The sequence below is a fragment of the Colletotrichum truncatum genome (genome assembly GCF_014235925.2).
Source record: "Colletotrichum truncatum strain CMES1059 chromosome Unknown Contig_0017, whole genome shotgun sequence".
NCBI lineage: Eukaryota > Fungi > Ascomycota > Sordariomycetes > Glomerellales > Glomerellaceae > Colletotrichum > Colletotrichum truncatum.
Genome location: NW_027222414.1, coordinates 15,585 through 30,249, shown reverse-complemented (window position 1 = coordinate 30,249; position 14,665 = coordinate 15,585). Strand labels below are relative to the sequence as shown.

The window sequence follows — 14,665 nt, the reverse complement described above, 5'->3', positions numbered from 1 at the left end:
CAGAGAAATGGAAAGTTGATTAGTATATGCTATAGCAGATTTAGTCTGCTGAAGTCGTGGAACTAGAGTCTGCGTCCACTTCAATGTGATTAGCAGCATTACGGTCTGCCCTACGGCTAAAAGGATACGCCACCCAGCACCTTATTCCTAAGCTCATTTACTGATGTGTGTGGGAAGCCGGAGAGTGTATGTACGACACATAATCTTCAGGTGGCCCGTACTGGTTCGCGCTGCCACTGCCGTGGAATGCATCTCTTTGTCCCACCCTTAGCGCCAGTGACTTCCGACATAATTGATCTGCCTCTTCATACTTCCCCTGGCTTTCAAGCACAAGTGCCAGGTTATTTTTGCTGATGAGTGTGTCTGGATTCTCGAGTCCCAGCACTTTCTGCCTCATCTCCAGTGTCTGCCGATGCATCTGCTCTGCCTCTTCGTACTTCCCCTGGCTTTCAAGCACAAGTGCCAGGTTGTTCATGCTGGTGAGTGTGTCTGTATTCTCGGGTCCCAGCACTTTCTTATATAGTTCCAATGCCTGCCGATTCATCTGCTCAGCCTCTTCATACTTCCCCTGGCTTTCAAGCACAAGTGCCAGGTTGTTCATGCTGCTGAGTGTGGAGGGATTCTCGGGTCCCAGCACCTTCTGACTTAACTCTAGTTCTTGCCGATGCATCTGCTCTGCCTCTTCATACTTCCCCTGGCTTTCAAGCACGCCTGCCAGGTTGTTCATGCTGGTGAGTGTGGAGGGATTCTCGGGTCCCAGCACCTTCTTATATAGTTTCAATGCCTGCCGATTCATCTGCTCTGCCTCTTCATACTTCCCCTGGCTTTCAAGCACAAGTGCCAGGTTGTTCATGCTGGTGAGTGTGGAGGGATTCTCGAGTCCCAGCACCTTCTGCCTCAACTCCAGTGTCTGCCGGTGCATCTGCTCTGCCTCTTCGTACTTCCCCTGGCTTTCAAGCACAAGTGCCAGGTTGTTCATGCTGGTGAGTGTGGAAGGATTCTCGAGTCCTAGCACCTCCTGCATCAACTCCAGTGTCTGCCGATGCATCTGCTCCGCCTCTTCATACTTCCCCTGGCTTTTAAGCATGCCTGCTAGGTTGTTCATGCTGGTGAGTGTGGAGGGATTTTCGGGTCTTAGCACCTTCTTACTTAATTCTAGTTCTTGCCGATGCATCTGCTCTGCCTCTTCATACTTTCCCTGGCTTTCAAGCACAAGTGCCAGGTTGTTCATGCTGGTGAGTGTGGAGGGATTCTCGAGTCTCAGCACCTTCTGCCTCAACTCCAGTGTCTGCCGGTGCATCTGCTCTGCCTCTTCATACTTCCCCTGGCTTTTAAGCACGCCTGCTAGGTTGTTCATGCTGGTGAGTGTGGAGGGATTATCGAGTCCTACCACCTTCTGACTCAACTCCAGTGTCTGACGATGCATCTGCTCTGCCTCTTCATACTTCCCCTGGCTTTTAAGCACGCCTGCTAGGTTGCTCATGCTGGTGAGTGTGGAGGGATTTTCAGGTCCCAGCACCTTCTGCATTAACTCCAGTGTCTGTCGATGCATCTGCTCCGCCTCACCATACTTTCCAAGTAGCTCATTGCTTCGCCCTGTAGTAGCCAACAGATCCCATAATGCTTCCTCGTCTGTGCACCAATCCTGGAATCGAAGTGCCGCTTGCGCATGCGGCAAGTACGTCATCCACACTGCCCTATTCTCGTGATCCGGCCATGGAAACCTCTCGCTAAGCCAGTAAATCGTCTCTGTCACTTGCTCCTCTTCCTCTCCTTTCTCCCTTACCCAGTTGCGCATCACCAAGCGCACTAGTCGATGAATATCAATCCTTCCCTTAGTGTCCCGCTCCTGGATGAACGCGTAGGCCATTAGCATGCTTATTGCTTCTTCCGCCGCCATATCGTTATCGGTGTCTATCCCATCCTCACTAGGCGGCAAAAGAGCTAGGGGGATGTCCTTCTCCGCGAGGTAGCATAGAAAGCCGAGGTACTCTGCTGCTAGCCGGTTGTCCCTTGAGATATGCTCAAACGAGATTAGCCATGTCTTGGCCACTGGGTTCTGGATATTGTCGTATCGATCTTCGTCTTCAAAGTCCTTGCTGAGCAATCCCACTAGTTTCTCATCACTATCCTTACAATACCTGAGATATTTAGACACCGTCACACTCTTGTTCGAAGCCATATATGCTGATGCTTGTCGGATAGCTAAAGGTAGATAAGCGAGATGCCCTAGCAGCTCTGTAGTGATCCGAGTGTCGCTGATCTGGCTTTCGTCTAGTCCACTATGTAGGAGTTGAGTGGCGTCTATGCTGCCCATCTCCCGTAAGTATAGAGGGCGACCACGGCTAAATCTTGTTGCCGCCTGCTCGTTACGAGTCGTAAGCAGAATAGAGCCCTTTCTGCTAGAGGGAAAATACTTTGCTAACTTGGAGTTGGTAAAGAGCAACTCCATGTCGTCGGCGTTATCGATAACGAGAAGCCAACTCCTATTACCATCCCGTTCTAGGGCGGCTTTAACCAACCCTTTGACATCCGCTTCGTCATCTTCGATGCCGTGGATGCTAAGCGCTCGACCGATATCGCGATATGCGTTCTCAAACATCACCGTGTCGACAGCCGGCACCCAGAACACAGAACAGTCGGGGTGTGCGTCGCGAACGCGATAGGCGGCTTCAATAGCAACCTGTGTCTTGCCAACCCCTCCGAGGCCGACGATGGCTGTCTTTTGGCAGGTGTCTTTATAAGCACTCGGGGGAATCCTTTCGAGAAGTTGTACTAAGATGGCATCTCTGCCAACAAAGTTTTCATTCCGACCAAATGGGACGATAAAGTAAGCTTTTAGACGAGCTAATAGGCATCAGTAGTTATATTGAATATATATAATATACCCCACAAGGCTTTACTTACAATCTTGTTTCTCATCTAGCTTACTCGAAACCAGCGCCGGGATGGTAGTTAGCAGTTCTTTGCCGTATGCTGCTGCCGTTGCCGCTGCATACGGCTGCCATCGCTTGTTCTTATGTGCGTCCGCATAATCGCAGATGCCACGAATGACAATGCAAGGGAAGTTGTTCATCAACCCAGCTGCTTCCATCTCAAAGCATAACACACCTCCAAGCTCCCGACTATGCCTATCGCGCGTTAGTCCGTCCTTCATCACCTGGTTCCCCGATGCGATGTTGCCGAAGAAGAGGACCGGCTTGGTTGTCGCACGTGGTTCCCTGCTTACTACGTCTTCTGGACGGCATTTTGCGCATGTAGCTCCAGTGGCATGAAGCGATGATGCATGGTATAGGGTGTCGTTGCCGGGGCCAGGCGATGCAAACTCTGGCTTACTAGACACCTGAGAAAGGTACGCGTGGACTTGCGTCTTGCCTCGGACGTCGCTCGCTCGCAGTTTAGCTAGGGCATTGAGAAGGATCGTCGGTGGCGCGTTGAGGCTGCCGGCGCGAGCGATGCGACCGTCAGCCCCAGTCTTCCCGAAATCGTACTGGATCACTCCACCATGCTGTCCTGTCGGCTGGCTAATAGCGACGTCGCCGAGCCGAATGTCGACGTCGTTCTCGAGATTTGGGACGCCACCGCCGATACCAACGAGGAGGCTGAACCGCAACGACGGGAAGCTGACTTTCATTTGGCTTGCGACGATGGCCGCTTGGTTTGTGCCCATCTGGCCGGCGGGCAGACAGGCAGCCACGACATTGTGGACGCCGATGCGGCCAAAGGAATAGATGTTCGAGTCGGACAGCTGGGACGGGAGGTCAGCATACTCCTCATCCATCATTTCTGCCGCGGCTGCCAGCTCGATGGGCAGCGCGCAGACCCAGCCGACAGTGAAGTCGCGAGCAGGAATAGACCTCGGCATAGTGCATCAACTCTGTAGCAGAGACCAGCGAAGAAACGTCGATGCGGAAACCCATGTAAGATAGCAAGACGCGTTGATGTTGCAGAGTTGTTGGTTTGAACAATTGCCCGACGGGACCGTATGACGAGTTGTTCTTATCGTCCTCAGCCTGATCGGGAGGGGTCATATGCGAGAAGTTGAGATGCCGTCAGACCAACCACGGTTGGAGGTCGCCGGTGTGATTGGCTGCTTGTCTATGATGCGCTAATTACAGGCGTCTACCTTACATAGTAGCTAAAAGGACTTTGCCTTTATAACAGCTACGTAGGATAACCTCTAAGAGCACGTAGAATACTGAGAGGCGCAAGACTCTCTCAAGTTCAACTGTGAATTTAATTGAGATACTTGAATACTGCGATGAGCGTTAAACCTTTCGCTTTGCAGATTAGGCGGCAGAGAAATTGATGGCTCAGGGTCACCGCAATCGAAGCTTGTGATTACTAAGCAAGTGGCTTGTAGTAGGCGCAAAAGCAATAAGCAAGGTATCAGGGAGCCTAGATGTTGCCGGTGACTAGGTCGGGCCGTTCCAATCTAGTTAGGAATGCCAGGATATTAGACGGCCAAGTTGAGTGAGATAAAATGACGTCGCTGCACACTGTTCCATTCTAGTCTTTATTAGATGATGGCTGCTATCAGGGCAAAGTGCCCGCTCAAGATCTTTAACCCACGACGCATGGGCCCAAGGTATCACTAAACCCACTTCACCCACAAACGGAGTCTGTCATCAAAGCCAAAAGTACTACAGTAGAGTGGCTGGCCAAGTTGTAGTCCAGCCTAAACCAGGATGACTGCGGTTCCTACATAGACCACTTACCTTGATTTTTCTTACGCTAAAGTAGGAACACGATCGCACCGAGGGGAGTCGAGAGCGGGGAAAGGGATATGCCTTTTTGATTGGAATCTATGCCCTCCACGTTGGACACGAAATAGATCTCCACTGTTTAGAGTGAGAACTACTCAGGCACAAGCTAACCTAGTCCTGGCCGGGCACTGACGGACGTAGGGAGACCCCATGGCCGAGTTGGCGTCAAGGCCCAGCACCCCACAAATCTAGATTTAACAGGATGCAACCCAGTTCAAGCCGGTCTGATTTGATCTCATCGAAAGACCCTTGTCAGATTGGAAGAAGCAAAAGATTACATTTTGAGTTACGAAGATCGATCTACGTACGGCAGTCCGCAGGGCGCACTGGGTCAAAATTCAAACATTGCCTAATTAGGATGCATAAACGAGATAAGCATACACCACCCGTATAGATAGTTAAGCTTCTTATCTTTACTATGTAATTATCACAAATTTAAGCGAATTCTATGTTTCGTATACGTGCATGTACAGAGTTTTACGGGGCCGCACAGGAGTGTATTCTCAATTCTCAACAATAATATTTACCATATTTTGTACGAATATGTCTTTAAGGTGCCCCAAGCGGGCTAACCTGGACCACTTCTCAGCAAAACTGCTATGGAAGTGGAAGACGTGTGCATTTTGTTCAATCGATTTATCCCAAGTACAAGAACCGGACGAAATCGACCTTACCAATACTGACGACTTCGAAACTCCAACGGCTACGATTTCATCACGTACACGACTTTCCAATACTACAACCAACCCGATCGAACAAGCACTTTATATACCAGATACACAGCCAGACAATAGTCTCCTTACTGCTCTTATTAAGGGCTCAGAGGAGCGTACAGCTAGTATCCAGCAAACCCAGAAGAAACCAGTTCCGAACCCAACTGTGGATATTATTATTCACCTATGGCTTGCATCTTTCTATGTTACGGATATAGATGGAATCTCTATTCGAACATACACTCGGGTTCAGTCTGTTAAAAAGTTTATTAGGAAGTCACAGTTCTTGTTAACTTCTAAGTTTACTTCACATACAGATATGATAAGTAAGGTCTTAGTAAAGTTTACGTCTGAGAAGCAATTCCTTGACCGAAACTGGAAGGCAATGCCCGTTACTCCAAAGAATCCTACGGATATGCATGAGTTTCGTGGGGTAGCGTACGAGGCTGAAGACCTTTTTACCTTTCTTCGCGAAGCCTCAATTACCCCTGACAAAGACGTTTACACTATCGCACTTGTTTCCGAAAGTCAAGTAGATCCGCTTGTTACTGAACCACAAGTATCAAAGAAGTTACGACTGAAACAACATACGCTTGACATGGTAACAACTAGTACAACACCTTTACCTACTGTCAATATGTTTACGAAAGCGCCTACGCCTAAACCTCCAACTCGAATTCAAACTCGAACTGAACGAAAGCCTTCTCTTAAGGCACAAGAAGTAATAAAGCAGGAGAGAGAAGGAATAAAGTCACGCAAGCGTACGCACTCGCAAGTTGAGCAGCAGGGCCATACAGACGTTATTCAGGAGGATATAACTCTTAAGGGGGGTAGCCAGGAAGATAAGGAAGAGGACGAAATAGTAGTACGACAAGAGGAAACAATCGTTTAGGTATACTCTATATACTCAAGTTTCATCTATTTCTGAACTACTATCACTTCCTGATAGTGATGTATAAAGTTCATCTATACTAATCCCGCGGCTACGGAACTGTTCTTTTACCCATTCAATACCTCCATTTTGTTTTGGTAGTAAGTGAAGTTCTGGTTGAATCCTAGCCTCAATATATTCTTTAAGACGTTGCCGTAGGAAGTTATATGCTTCAATACGTGGATATTGTGTACCGCAGAAGTTTGTAACTGGTGGAAAGGTTTGTATAGGCTCCATAATACCTTTACAAACTTGAAAGACTTCGTGCGGAAGGAATTGATCCAAATTAAGTTCTTCACTTCCAAGTAAGTTTTGAAGTTTTTGAATCTTTACGTGATCGATTGGCTAAGCAAAGTCTTGTGCGGTTTGATGATCTGGATGATGATAAAGTTTCCATGGTTGACCAGAAACAACATGTGGGCGACTTTTTTGTGAGCGAATGCGATGGTTATTCCAGAGTTGAACAAAAGAGGTAAAGTCTTTACGGATAAGTGGCATAAAGATAAATAATAAGGCAACACGGTCAGAAAGCGATTGGTTATAAAATAAACCTAACGCTTGTAATCGATAGAAATATGCCTAATACTATTAGTAAATAAATAGATATAAAGGTAAATAATACGTACTCTCCAAGTTGCAGACTGTGCTTGACAAAGTTGGTTCCACCAGCTTTCAATCTTAACATTATGGATACTTTTACTAAAGATCCAACAGTCACGGAACTGAATAGGAACGTCTTGGCCTGGCTGTAAAGGGGCCTTCTTTGTACGGTCCTGTGATAGATACCAATGACTACCAGCAGTTAAGATAGTTTCTGTACCACGGTCTGAACGAATAGTTTGTGGCATAATACCCCGTGATAGAAGTGTAGATAGATATTGGGCTAATACAGAACGGGCCGTATGTGCAGAAAACCCAACGTAAAACCACACAATATAACGGGAGTATGCATCGATGCTAGCATATATCTCAAACCCAAACGGAAGTAGTTTATCATATGCATCGAGTGACCATATAAAGTTTGGACCTGGCGTAGTCCAACCTTTCCGCCGGTATCGGATCTCTTTCAGTCGGTTTGCAACTTCCTCGGGAAAAACTGTACGATATGCTTCATATAAGACCGAGCGGCTAATAATATGGCCACGTTGGCGCATATATGTAAAGAGGAATTCTCGGCCAAAGTCTCGTGTAACGCGTGCTTCATCACTTGTTGTAGAGGCAAGGAAGTTTACAGCTTGGTGAAATGCTGCTTGAAGCTGCTCGGGGGTTTGACGGCGCCATAGTTTGTAGCATTTTCGAATATCTTCTAAGCCACGTTGTGAGACTGTGAAGCCTTCCGTCCGTAAGCATAAAAGAATATCTAAATCGGATAGCCTATGATCAAAGAAGAGCTGGAAGATACGTTGTAGTAAGGCGCTGGAAAATTCTGTACGGACTTCGCGGCGGAGGTTTAAGCTTTGTAGGAAACGTTTAAATGTTGACGGAGAGACCTGAATTTGGAATGATTCGGAAAGATATGTAATTATATTAGAATAAGTCCAGCCATTCTGGAACTTTTCAGTAATAATAGATTGAAAAGGGGTAAGGTCGATACGTGGCCGGCCAGCCATGGTAAGGTGCTGCAATAGTCCATACGGAGATTCACGAGGGAGAACGGGAAAATACAGATGTTGGCAAAGAAATACGAATTGGGTATCTTAAAAAAAACCTAAAAACGCAAGGGTACGGACAGTCCCACGCTTCTGTACAGGGGTGCCAAACCCTGTACAGAAGTGCCCGACCCGCAAACCAAAGTTACCAACCGTAAACGCCTGTATCCATCCTCCCATTCCTGTAAGTATACCTATCGTTTCTGTACGCCGGATTCCCGATTCCATACGCCTTGGTAGGCATCTGTGGCATTGTGTAAATGCATGTTCACGTCATCTCCAGTTGTTATACGGTCGTGTAGGATTTTGTAAGGTCCTGCTTAGTCGTGACAAAGCTCGATCTCGATGTTTTCGTTCTCATCTATACATAACTATAGTTAGCAAAGATATACAGACGGCACCAGACATGTACGATAACGTACCGTACTTAACATCAGCGAGCTTGTCTGCGACAGAAACTAACGCATTTCTAATGAGTCGTATGTGCTTGGGCTTAACGCCACGGACCGCGTTGAGAAAGTCATACTCCGCACGGGAGACGCACAACTTCTTACTGCTCGGGGCGGAAGTGTAAATCTCTGCGGCAGGTCGCTTCGAGGGGGACGGGGCTGTATAGAATAGATCAGATTCATGTTTAGTTGTATACAGGTTGGGACGAAACTTACCGAAGCTGCAGTTGGAGGCGCCGGAATTGTATGTACAGTTGGCGCAGCTAGCATAGCCGTCCAGAACAACACAGGTGTTGTACGGACCATTGCCCTTGATGCAGTTCTTGCACTGGTCCTTACCCTCGCGCGCATTTCCGTACACGTGCATAAGGAAAGAGTTGGCATTCTGCGCACGCTTGTACTCAAGCGCTTTTTTCTGACGTCTTCCGTTCTTGACCGCAGAGCGAACATCGATCAAGTTACGGGCCTATACAATATGTAAGCAAAAGAGTAAGGTACGTACGGGGGTGTAAGGAGACTATACCTCCGCTTCCTCATTGTCCAGAATGTTATTAATGAGAGTGTTGCTGGCATGAGGAATACCATCTGTAACAAGTTAGTACAATATTGTAGGGGAATTACAGAAGTGTACATACGGGTGAGGTAGTAGCCGGTTCCGAGAGCATGAGTGTACATAGAGGGTAGCTCGGCGGGCAACTCCGTAGGAATCTTTATGTCTCCGATCTTATCCGGCACGAGCTCGGCAGCCAGCTCCATGTCCTGAGCCATGATGTACGGTAGTGTAAAGTGATGTCGAGTGTCGTTCGGGATTGTAAGGATGTTGTAGGATGTTGTAGGATGTTGTAGGATGTTGTGAAGCTTTGCTGGAAAACTGTACGTAATGTGACGGGGGCGACGCCTGGCGCCCGGGGATGTGCGAATCTGTACAAAAGCTAACAGTTAGCAAATGATTGTACAGAAATGTACAAAAGCTCAAAAAATCGGAAAAAAAAATCAAAAATAGAGAAGACAAAAGAAAACGGAAGTGTAACAAAGGATAAAAACTGAATCTCTGTAAAACAGTGTAGAGAGCGCTGTAAATTTCTGTACAGTAGGGGTCACATACCTAAACTCTGCTTGGCGTGGGGAAAAGGAAGAAGTTCTGGGCCCCACTGAATTCCTATTTATTTGTCGATTTGGGCGCACAGACCATGCACCTAATCAACCGGAACCGGAAGATCTAACCTCCGACGGATTATTGTAGAGCCTCGTAGGGGGCTGTGGTTCTATGTAGTAAACCCTTATTTCCTAAAAGGGCAAATACCCACCTAGAAATGTACAAAAACAAAAATCGTTTTACGCGAGATTACATATGTTTACGCTTATGGGGTGTTCCTATCACTACCTTGAATTTTGACCCAGTGCGCCCTGCGGACTGCCGTATCTACGGAGTATAGGCTACAGACTTTGGCCCCACCAATCATCATCATCACAACATCGGAATACCACTCCATTATGACGTCAAGGTAACTTGCACCCGGATACCCCTGTCGTGTCGAGCGAACATGGAACCTTCTAGAAGCTCACCACACCCAATCATGAGACTTTGGACTTCTGCTTCGAACCCGGATCGTGCCTTCTCAAAGCTGAAGCTCCTACACAGCCTGCTTCACCTACGGCAAAGATGTCTTTCCCTGCATCGGCATTCGACTCCTCGTACGACGATTACGACTGGTCAGCCTTTGATCCGACCGATGCGCTTCAGCATGCGACCAGTCTTCAAAGCGCTCAACACGCACCCGCCAGCCCTGTGGTGGTTGACGTGGAAGATGTTCAGACAGTCTCTTCATGTCTAAGCCCCAGCCCTAGCCTATGTCTCACCCAGGCATCCGTCTCGAGTAACAGTCTTCCCTTGCTGCAGCTGGCTGACTGGGATGAAAACGGGGCCTACGATGAGCAACCGCCAACGTGTATCCATTATTCTATCGAGTGGAAGTTGACAGCAAACAGAATAGTGTCCAAAGACAGCGAACCGGACCTTGTTCTTGCACCGAGCGCATACTGGGAACGAACACTGCGCCAGAAGCTTGACAAGCTGGTAAGGAAGAAACTGCCATCCAACAAATCATTTAGGATAGATGATACCAACATTACCGTGTCTGTGCGAGATCGCTCTCAACGTGACCTTATCAAACGATTCGACGACCTTGATATTGACTGGCAAGTGGTGGAGAAACAGCTTAAGGCCTGGGGCCACCTTTTCCGCGCTGGAAGGGAACTCAGAGTCCAGATGTCTTTCAACTACGTGGAATCAGGGCCCCCAACTGCCGTACAACGAGGAACTAAGCGTGCCTTCTCCTCCGTTACGCAGGATAGACTACACGAACGCGCGGCGCAGCTCGACGCTGAAGAAAGCTCGACGGGGCAGCCATCTGTTTGGCGGCGGGTCTACGCCTTATTGAGATGCCCTGGGCCGCCATGTAATCTGGGACCGCACTGCTGGATTGATAATTATGGCAAGAAGCATTACAAGCTGAAATCGCATCACTTTAGGTCTATTATTCGACACGTGGAGCAGGGCGGTGTGTTGGACAGTCATAGTGACATGCCCGAAGACATTCGCGACCAGCTGTATGCTGAGGAACAGCAACACGTAGAACGACAACGCAAAGCTAGTGCCTCTTCGTCAAGCAATTGCCCACCCATCAATATCACCAACGTCCTGCCGGCCTCTTCACCTCTCGCGTCAACCGTAGGTGCTGCAACTCCTGTTGCAGTCTCATCTCCTGTCTGTTGCAATGTTGCGTTGGCCTTGGAGATTCCAGGGCTGAGAGATGTGGCCGTGCGAAAGTATTGCGAATGGCAGTGCTCCCAGGTGGAGAGTGAAACGCTCAAGTTGGAGTTCTGGAAGGCGTATAAGGCTGCGCTCGATTGCGGCCTTGATCTCGAGCAGGTGCACGAAGATCAGAAACCCGATTTCTTCATCGAACAAGGCGTTAAGGTTGGCGTAGCGCGGCGGTTTGTCCGCGATATTGGAAAGTGGGTTGAAAAGTATAGTGGAGTAATGATGGCTTGCGCATAAGGCAGTTAGATGAAGTTTAGTATTTCGTTACTTCAAGGCTCCTCAATAAAGATACCGGCGTTTCGAAAATGACCTCTAGCGCTTGACTTTCTGGCGCCAACCGTTCGCACGCACCATTTTAGGAACCCTGGGAAGTCTTCGGCAGGGAGGCCATCATGTTGTTGATAGTGTCGCTTGATGAAGCCTTTGAGCTCTGCAAAGCTCTCTTCGATGGGGTTGAGGTCGGGAGAGTATGGCGGGAGGAAGTGAATTTTGACACCTGCTCTTGCACAGAGCTCTTGGATCTTGTCAGAGTGATGAAAAGAGGCATTATCCATGATGATGACGGATTTCGGCTCGGGCCACCTTCCGCAGTAGGGTAGTAGCTCCTCGATGAAGCTTTCAAAAATCGTGCTGTCAGTAGTACCTTGGAAGATATGTGAGTATATAACACCGTCTTGGGTGTAGGCTGGCAGGATCTGGTATCGTCGGTCACGATGGAAGCGAGCGACCTGGATAGGGGTCACTCCCAGGGGAGACCATCCAGTTCTCCGGAAGCCAGCACGCTTGTCGCATCCGGATTCGTCCACGAATACTAGGTGGTAAGAGCGGAAGGCTGATAGTCCATGAAGGTAAAAGTCTCGGAGATCTGCGTTCCTCTCTTGGGCAACACGGCGGGCCACTTTCTTGCTCCAACCAGCCGATGCCAGAGTACGACTGATGCTTGATGCAGTCACCCAAGTTGCGAACTCGTCCCAAAGAAACACAATCATCTCATCTCGATAGAGATCTGGCTTTTCGATTAGTCTGTCGCATAGGGCGCTCAGCATTGGCGGCGTAATGCTCCTAGGCCGTCCAACCCCGTTAGGGGGAGCTCTTGTATCCCCAAAACATTCCAGATTTGCTCGTATGTTGTATACCGTCCGTGCACTACATCCTGCAGCAGTAGCTATGCTGGCATTCGTGAACTGTCCGTTCGAGATCATATCTCGGATCAGCTCGTGTTGCGATGCAGCGAGGTTGGGTGCCATTGCGAGGCGGTTGTCTGGACATGCATTGTCCCCTGTCAAAACGTAAGCCTAGCATACTATACATATAGAGCTATGAAAGGCTAAGCTACTACATATACTGTAAGTAGCAGAGCCGGAATAGCTGATAGAGATATCGTGAAGCTGATTTCCGATATGATTTGGATTATAGCTAGGTTGCCAACCACGCTGGCTTTGGAGAGAAGAGGATTAAAAAACGGATGAATAGTCAAGTAGACATAAGCTAGTTTATAAAATCGAAGCTTGCATTAACTACACATATTTCAGCTGATTGTGGATTCTTGATTATGCAACATAAAGCGTGAGCGCGAAACCATTGCAGAAGCCAAAAGGTGCTCTTTCAGTCTCCAAGGCCCGACCGATGTTGCATAAGCGTGAAACAAATAAGCGTAATCTCTCTTTTATGAAAATGAGTTGTGTCCATCTGGCTTTGTGCACCAGCTGGCGCCACCTGCTGTCTGCATCCATTTCATGATCACAACTCTCTTCAAAGTGAACAAACCTTCGAGTTGGCGTCAAGTCTGGCGGCCGTACATCTACATGCAAGTCTGTCTTCCTCTCTGAACTCGAACACTTTCTCTTTAAATCAGAGTGGAGTCACAACAGGCTTCAGTACAGTACAGAACACAACGGCTTGAGTACATCAACTCAAATGTGGGAGCTTCTTAGCCATTTATTTTGAGCATAGAAAACGGATAGTGTGACTAGTTAATGACGTTAAGGAAGTCTATGGAAGGTTATGTAACACTATTGAGTGCTGTGGGCGTTTGGCCAAAACTTTAATGCCAGAAGAGAGAAAGACATGGTTTCGTAGTCGTTGCACGTTATCCCCTCGGAAGACTTGGTTACGTTCCTTTGCAGCAATCTAGGGAACTTTCTCCCGCTCAGACGTTTCGCTTCACCACATCAAAATCTGGGTGTTCTAAGAGGTAGGGGTGGGATAGTTGCAGGCATCAACCAGACCAGCTTCTCTCCTATCAACCCCTTGGAATCTTCGCCGTTCGTCTTGATTAAGGTCAGGAATGATTGCCCTTTCCAAAGAATCTCCATTTTACAAGCGGTGTACAGGTTGAGTAAAAACCTGAGTTGATCGGGGCCTCCCTGATTCTCCCTCGAATGATTGTGAGTGTACCGCAGTAGCGGCACAATGAAAACCAGCTTCCTTTCGTTGCGGTTCCGTGTCCTCATCTGTATCGATGGTGGCGTCCCAAACCTCAAGGACAATATTGACATTCAGCTTGTCGACGTCGTTGCTGGCCAGCCAACAGGACAGCATGCTGGAGTAACCCGGTACGTATGATAGTCAGGAAAGTTGCAAGCTGACTAGGGCTGACTAGGGCTATGTGACGGTTTTAGGCCCTCTCTTTATGGCAGTGAGGCAGTAGCATAGAAGCAGTACTGATGGCTCGTACGCTCAGACCTGTTACATGGGGAAACTGTTATACGGAGGCCCGCAGATTCACTGCATTTTCAACTCCACCAGAGACGTGAAAGTCGGCAAACGATGAAATTGGTCTGTGTGTCGTCTTACTAGTAGTCTCCCGTTATGGCGGAACCAGTGGAGGCGAAGATTGTGGTGGAACCGGATAACGGCCCCTCTTCAGCGCCAAACCGCTCGATCTGAGTAGCGAAGTCAACCATCAAAATTCGTACCACATCGGCAGGAAGAGACAGCGCAGGCAGTAAGGCAACGACCCAACAGGCGACGCCATCAGCCCCAATCGACGGGGCTACGGGGCGAACAAGCGACTTAGAAAGAACAGCAGCGGCGGCGGCGGAAACAGCGGAAGCAACGATGGCAGAGCGATGCTTCAAAGGCGTTGGAGTTGCTTGCGAACCTCGCAAGGAGTCCCATTGGCTGAAGGAAGCGTTCATGCAGCAGATGGAAGTAGTACGAAGCCAAAGAGACATGATACGCGATGAGCTTGAAGCTGAACGATGCCACGACGTAAATGAACGAAGAACTGGTCCGTGAACAACCCGAGCCCCTTGCGCCGACTGCGACAGACTCTCCTCAGTTGCACATAGTAGTAGTGATCGACGCTATTCTCGACCGCGTCGAAATCAA

At 48.4% G+C, this 14,665-nt stretch overlaps 6 protein-coding genes across 6 annotated transcripts; 2 read left to right on the top strand and 4 right to left on the bottom strand.

Annotated features, from left to right (window-relative positions):
* Nucleotides 1–157: 157 nt before the first annotated feature.
* Nucleotides 158–3,865, bottom strand: CTRU02_215552 (uncharacterized protein; the record flags this gene model as incomplete). Its single annotated transcript, XM_070206494.1, has 2 exons — nucleotides 158–2,847; nucleotides 2,908–3,865. The coding sequence occupies 2 exons, from the start codon at nucleotides 3,863–3,865 to the stop codon at nucleotides 158–160; spliced, it is 3,648 nt and encodes a 1,215-aa protein (XP_070059794.1).
* Nucleotides 3,866–5,309: 1,444 nt separating this feature from the next.
* Nucleotides 5,310–6,371, top strand: CTRU02_215551 (uncharacterized protein; the record flags this gene model as incomplete). The annotated part of the gene is made up of 1 exon (XM_036723757.1): nucleotides 5,310–6,371. One exon carries the CDS (start codon nucleotides 5,310–5,312, stop codon nucleotides 6,369–6,371), a length of 1,062 nt encoding a protein of 353 aa, XP_036584439.1.
* Nucleotides 6,372–8,379: 2,008 nt separating this feature from the next.
* On the bottom strand, nucleotides 8,380–9,276 carry CTRU02_215550 (uncharacterized protein; the record flags this gene model as incomplete). Its single annotated transcript, XM_036723758.1, has 5 exons — nucleotides 8,380–8,420; nucleotides 8,482–8,667; nucleotides 8,725–8,974; nucleotides 9,032–9,093; nucleotides 9,144–9,276. The coding sequence occupies 5 exons, from the start codon at nucleotides 9,274–9,276 to the stop codon at nucleotides 8,380–8,382; spliced, it is 672 nt and encodes a 223-aa protein (XP_036584441.1).
* Nucleotides 9,277–10,171: 895 nt separating this feature from the next.
* On the top strand, nucleotides 10,172–11,569 carry CTRU02_215548 (uncharacterized protein; the record flags this gene model as incomplete). Its single annotated transcript, XM_070206492.1, has 1 exon — nucleotides 10,172–11,569. One exon carries the CDS (start codon nucleotides 10,172–10,174, stop codon nucleotides 11,567–11,569), a length of 1,398 nt encoding a protein of 465 aa, XP_070059793.1.
* Nucleotides 11,570–11,601: 32 nt separating this feature from the next.
* CTRU02_215549 (uncharacterized protein) lies at nucleotides 11,602–12,579 on the bottom strand (the record flags this gene model as incomplete). The annotated part of the gene is made up of 1 exon (XM_070206493.1): nucleotides 11,602–12,579. The coding sequence occupies one exon, from the start codon at nucleotides 12,577–12,579 to the stop codon at nucleotides 11,602–11,604; it is 978 nt and encodes a 325-aa protein (XP_070059792.1).
* Nucleotides 12,580–14,127: 1,548 nt separating this feature from the next.
* CTRU02_215547 (uncharacterized protein) lies at nucleotides 14,128–14,508 on the bottom strand (the record flags this gene model as incomplete). Its single annotated transcript, XM_070206491.1, has 1 exon — nucleotides 14,128–14,508. The coding sequence occupies one exon, from the start codon at nucleotides 14,506–14,508 to the stop codon at nucleotides 14,128–14,130; it is 381 nt and encodes a 126-aa protein (XP_070059791.1).
* Nucleotides 14,509–14,665: the final 157 nt, after the last annotated feature.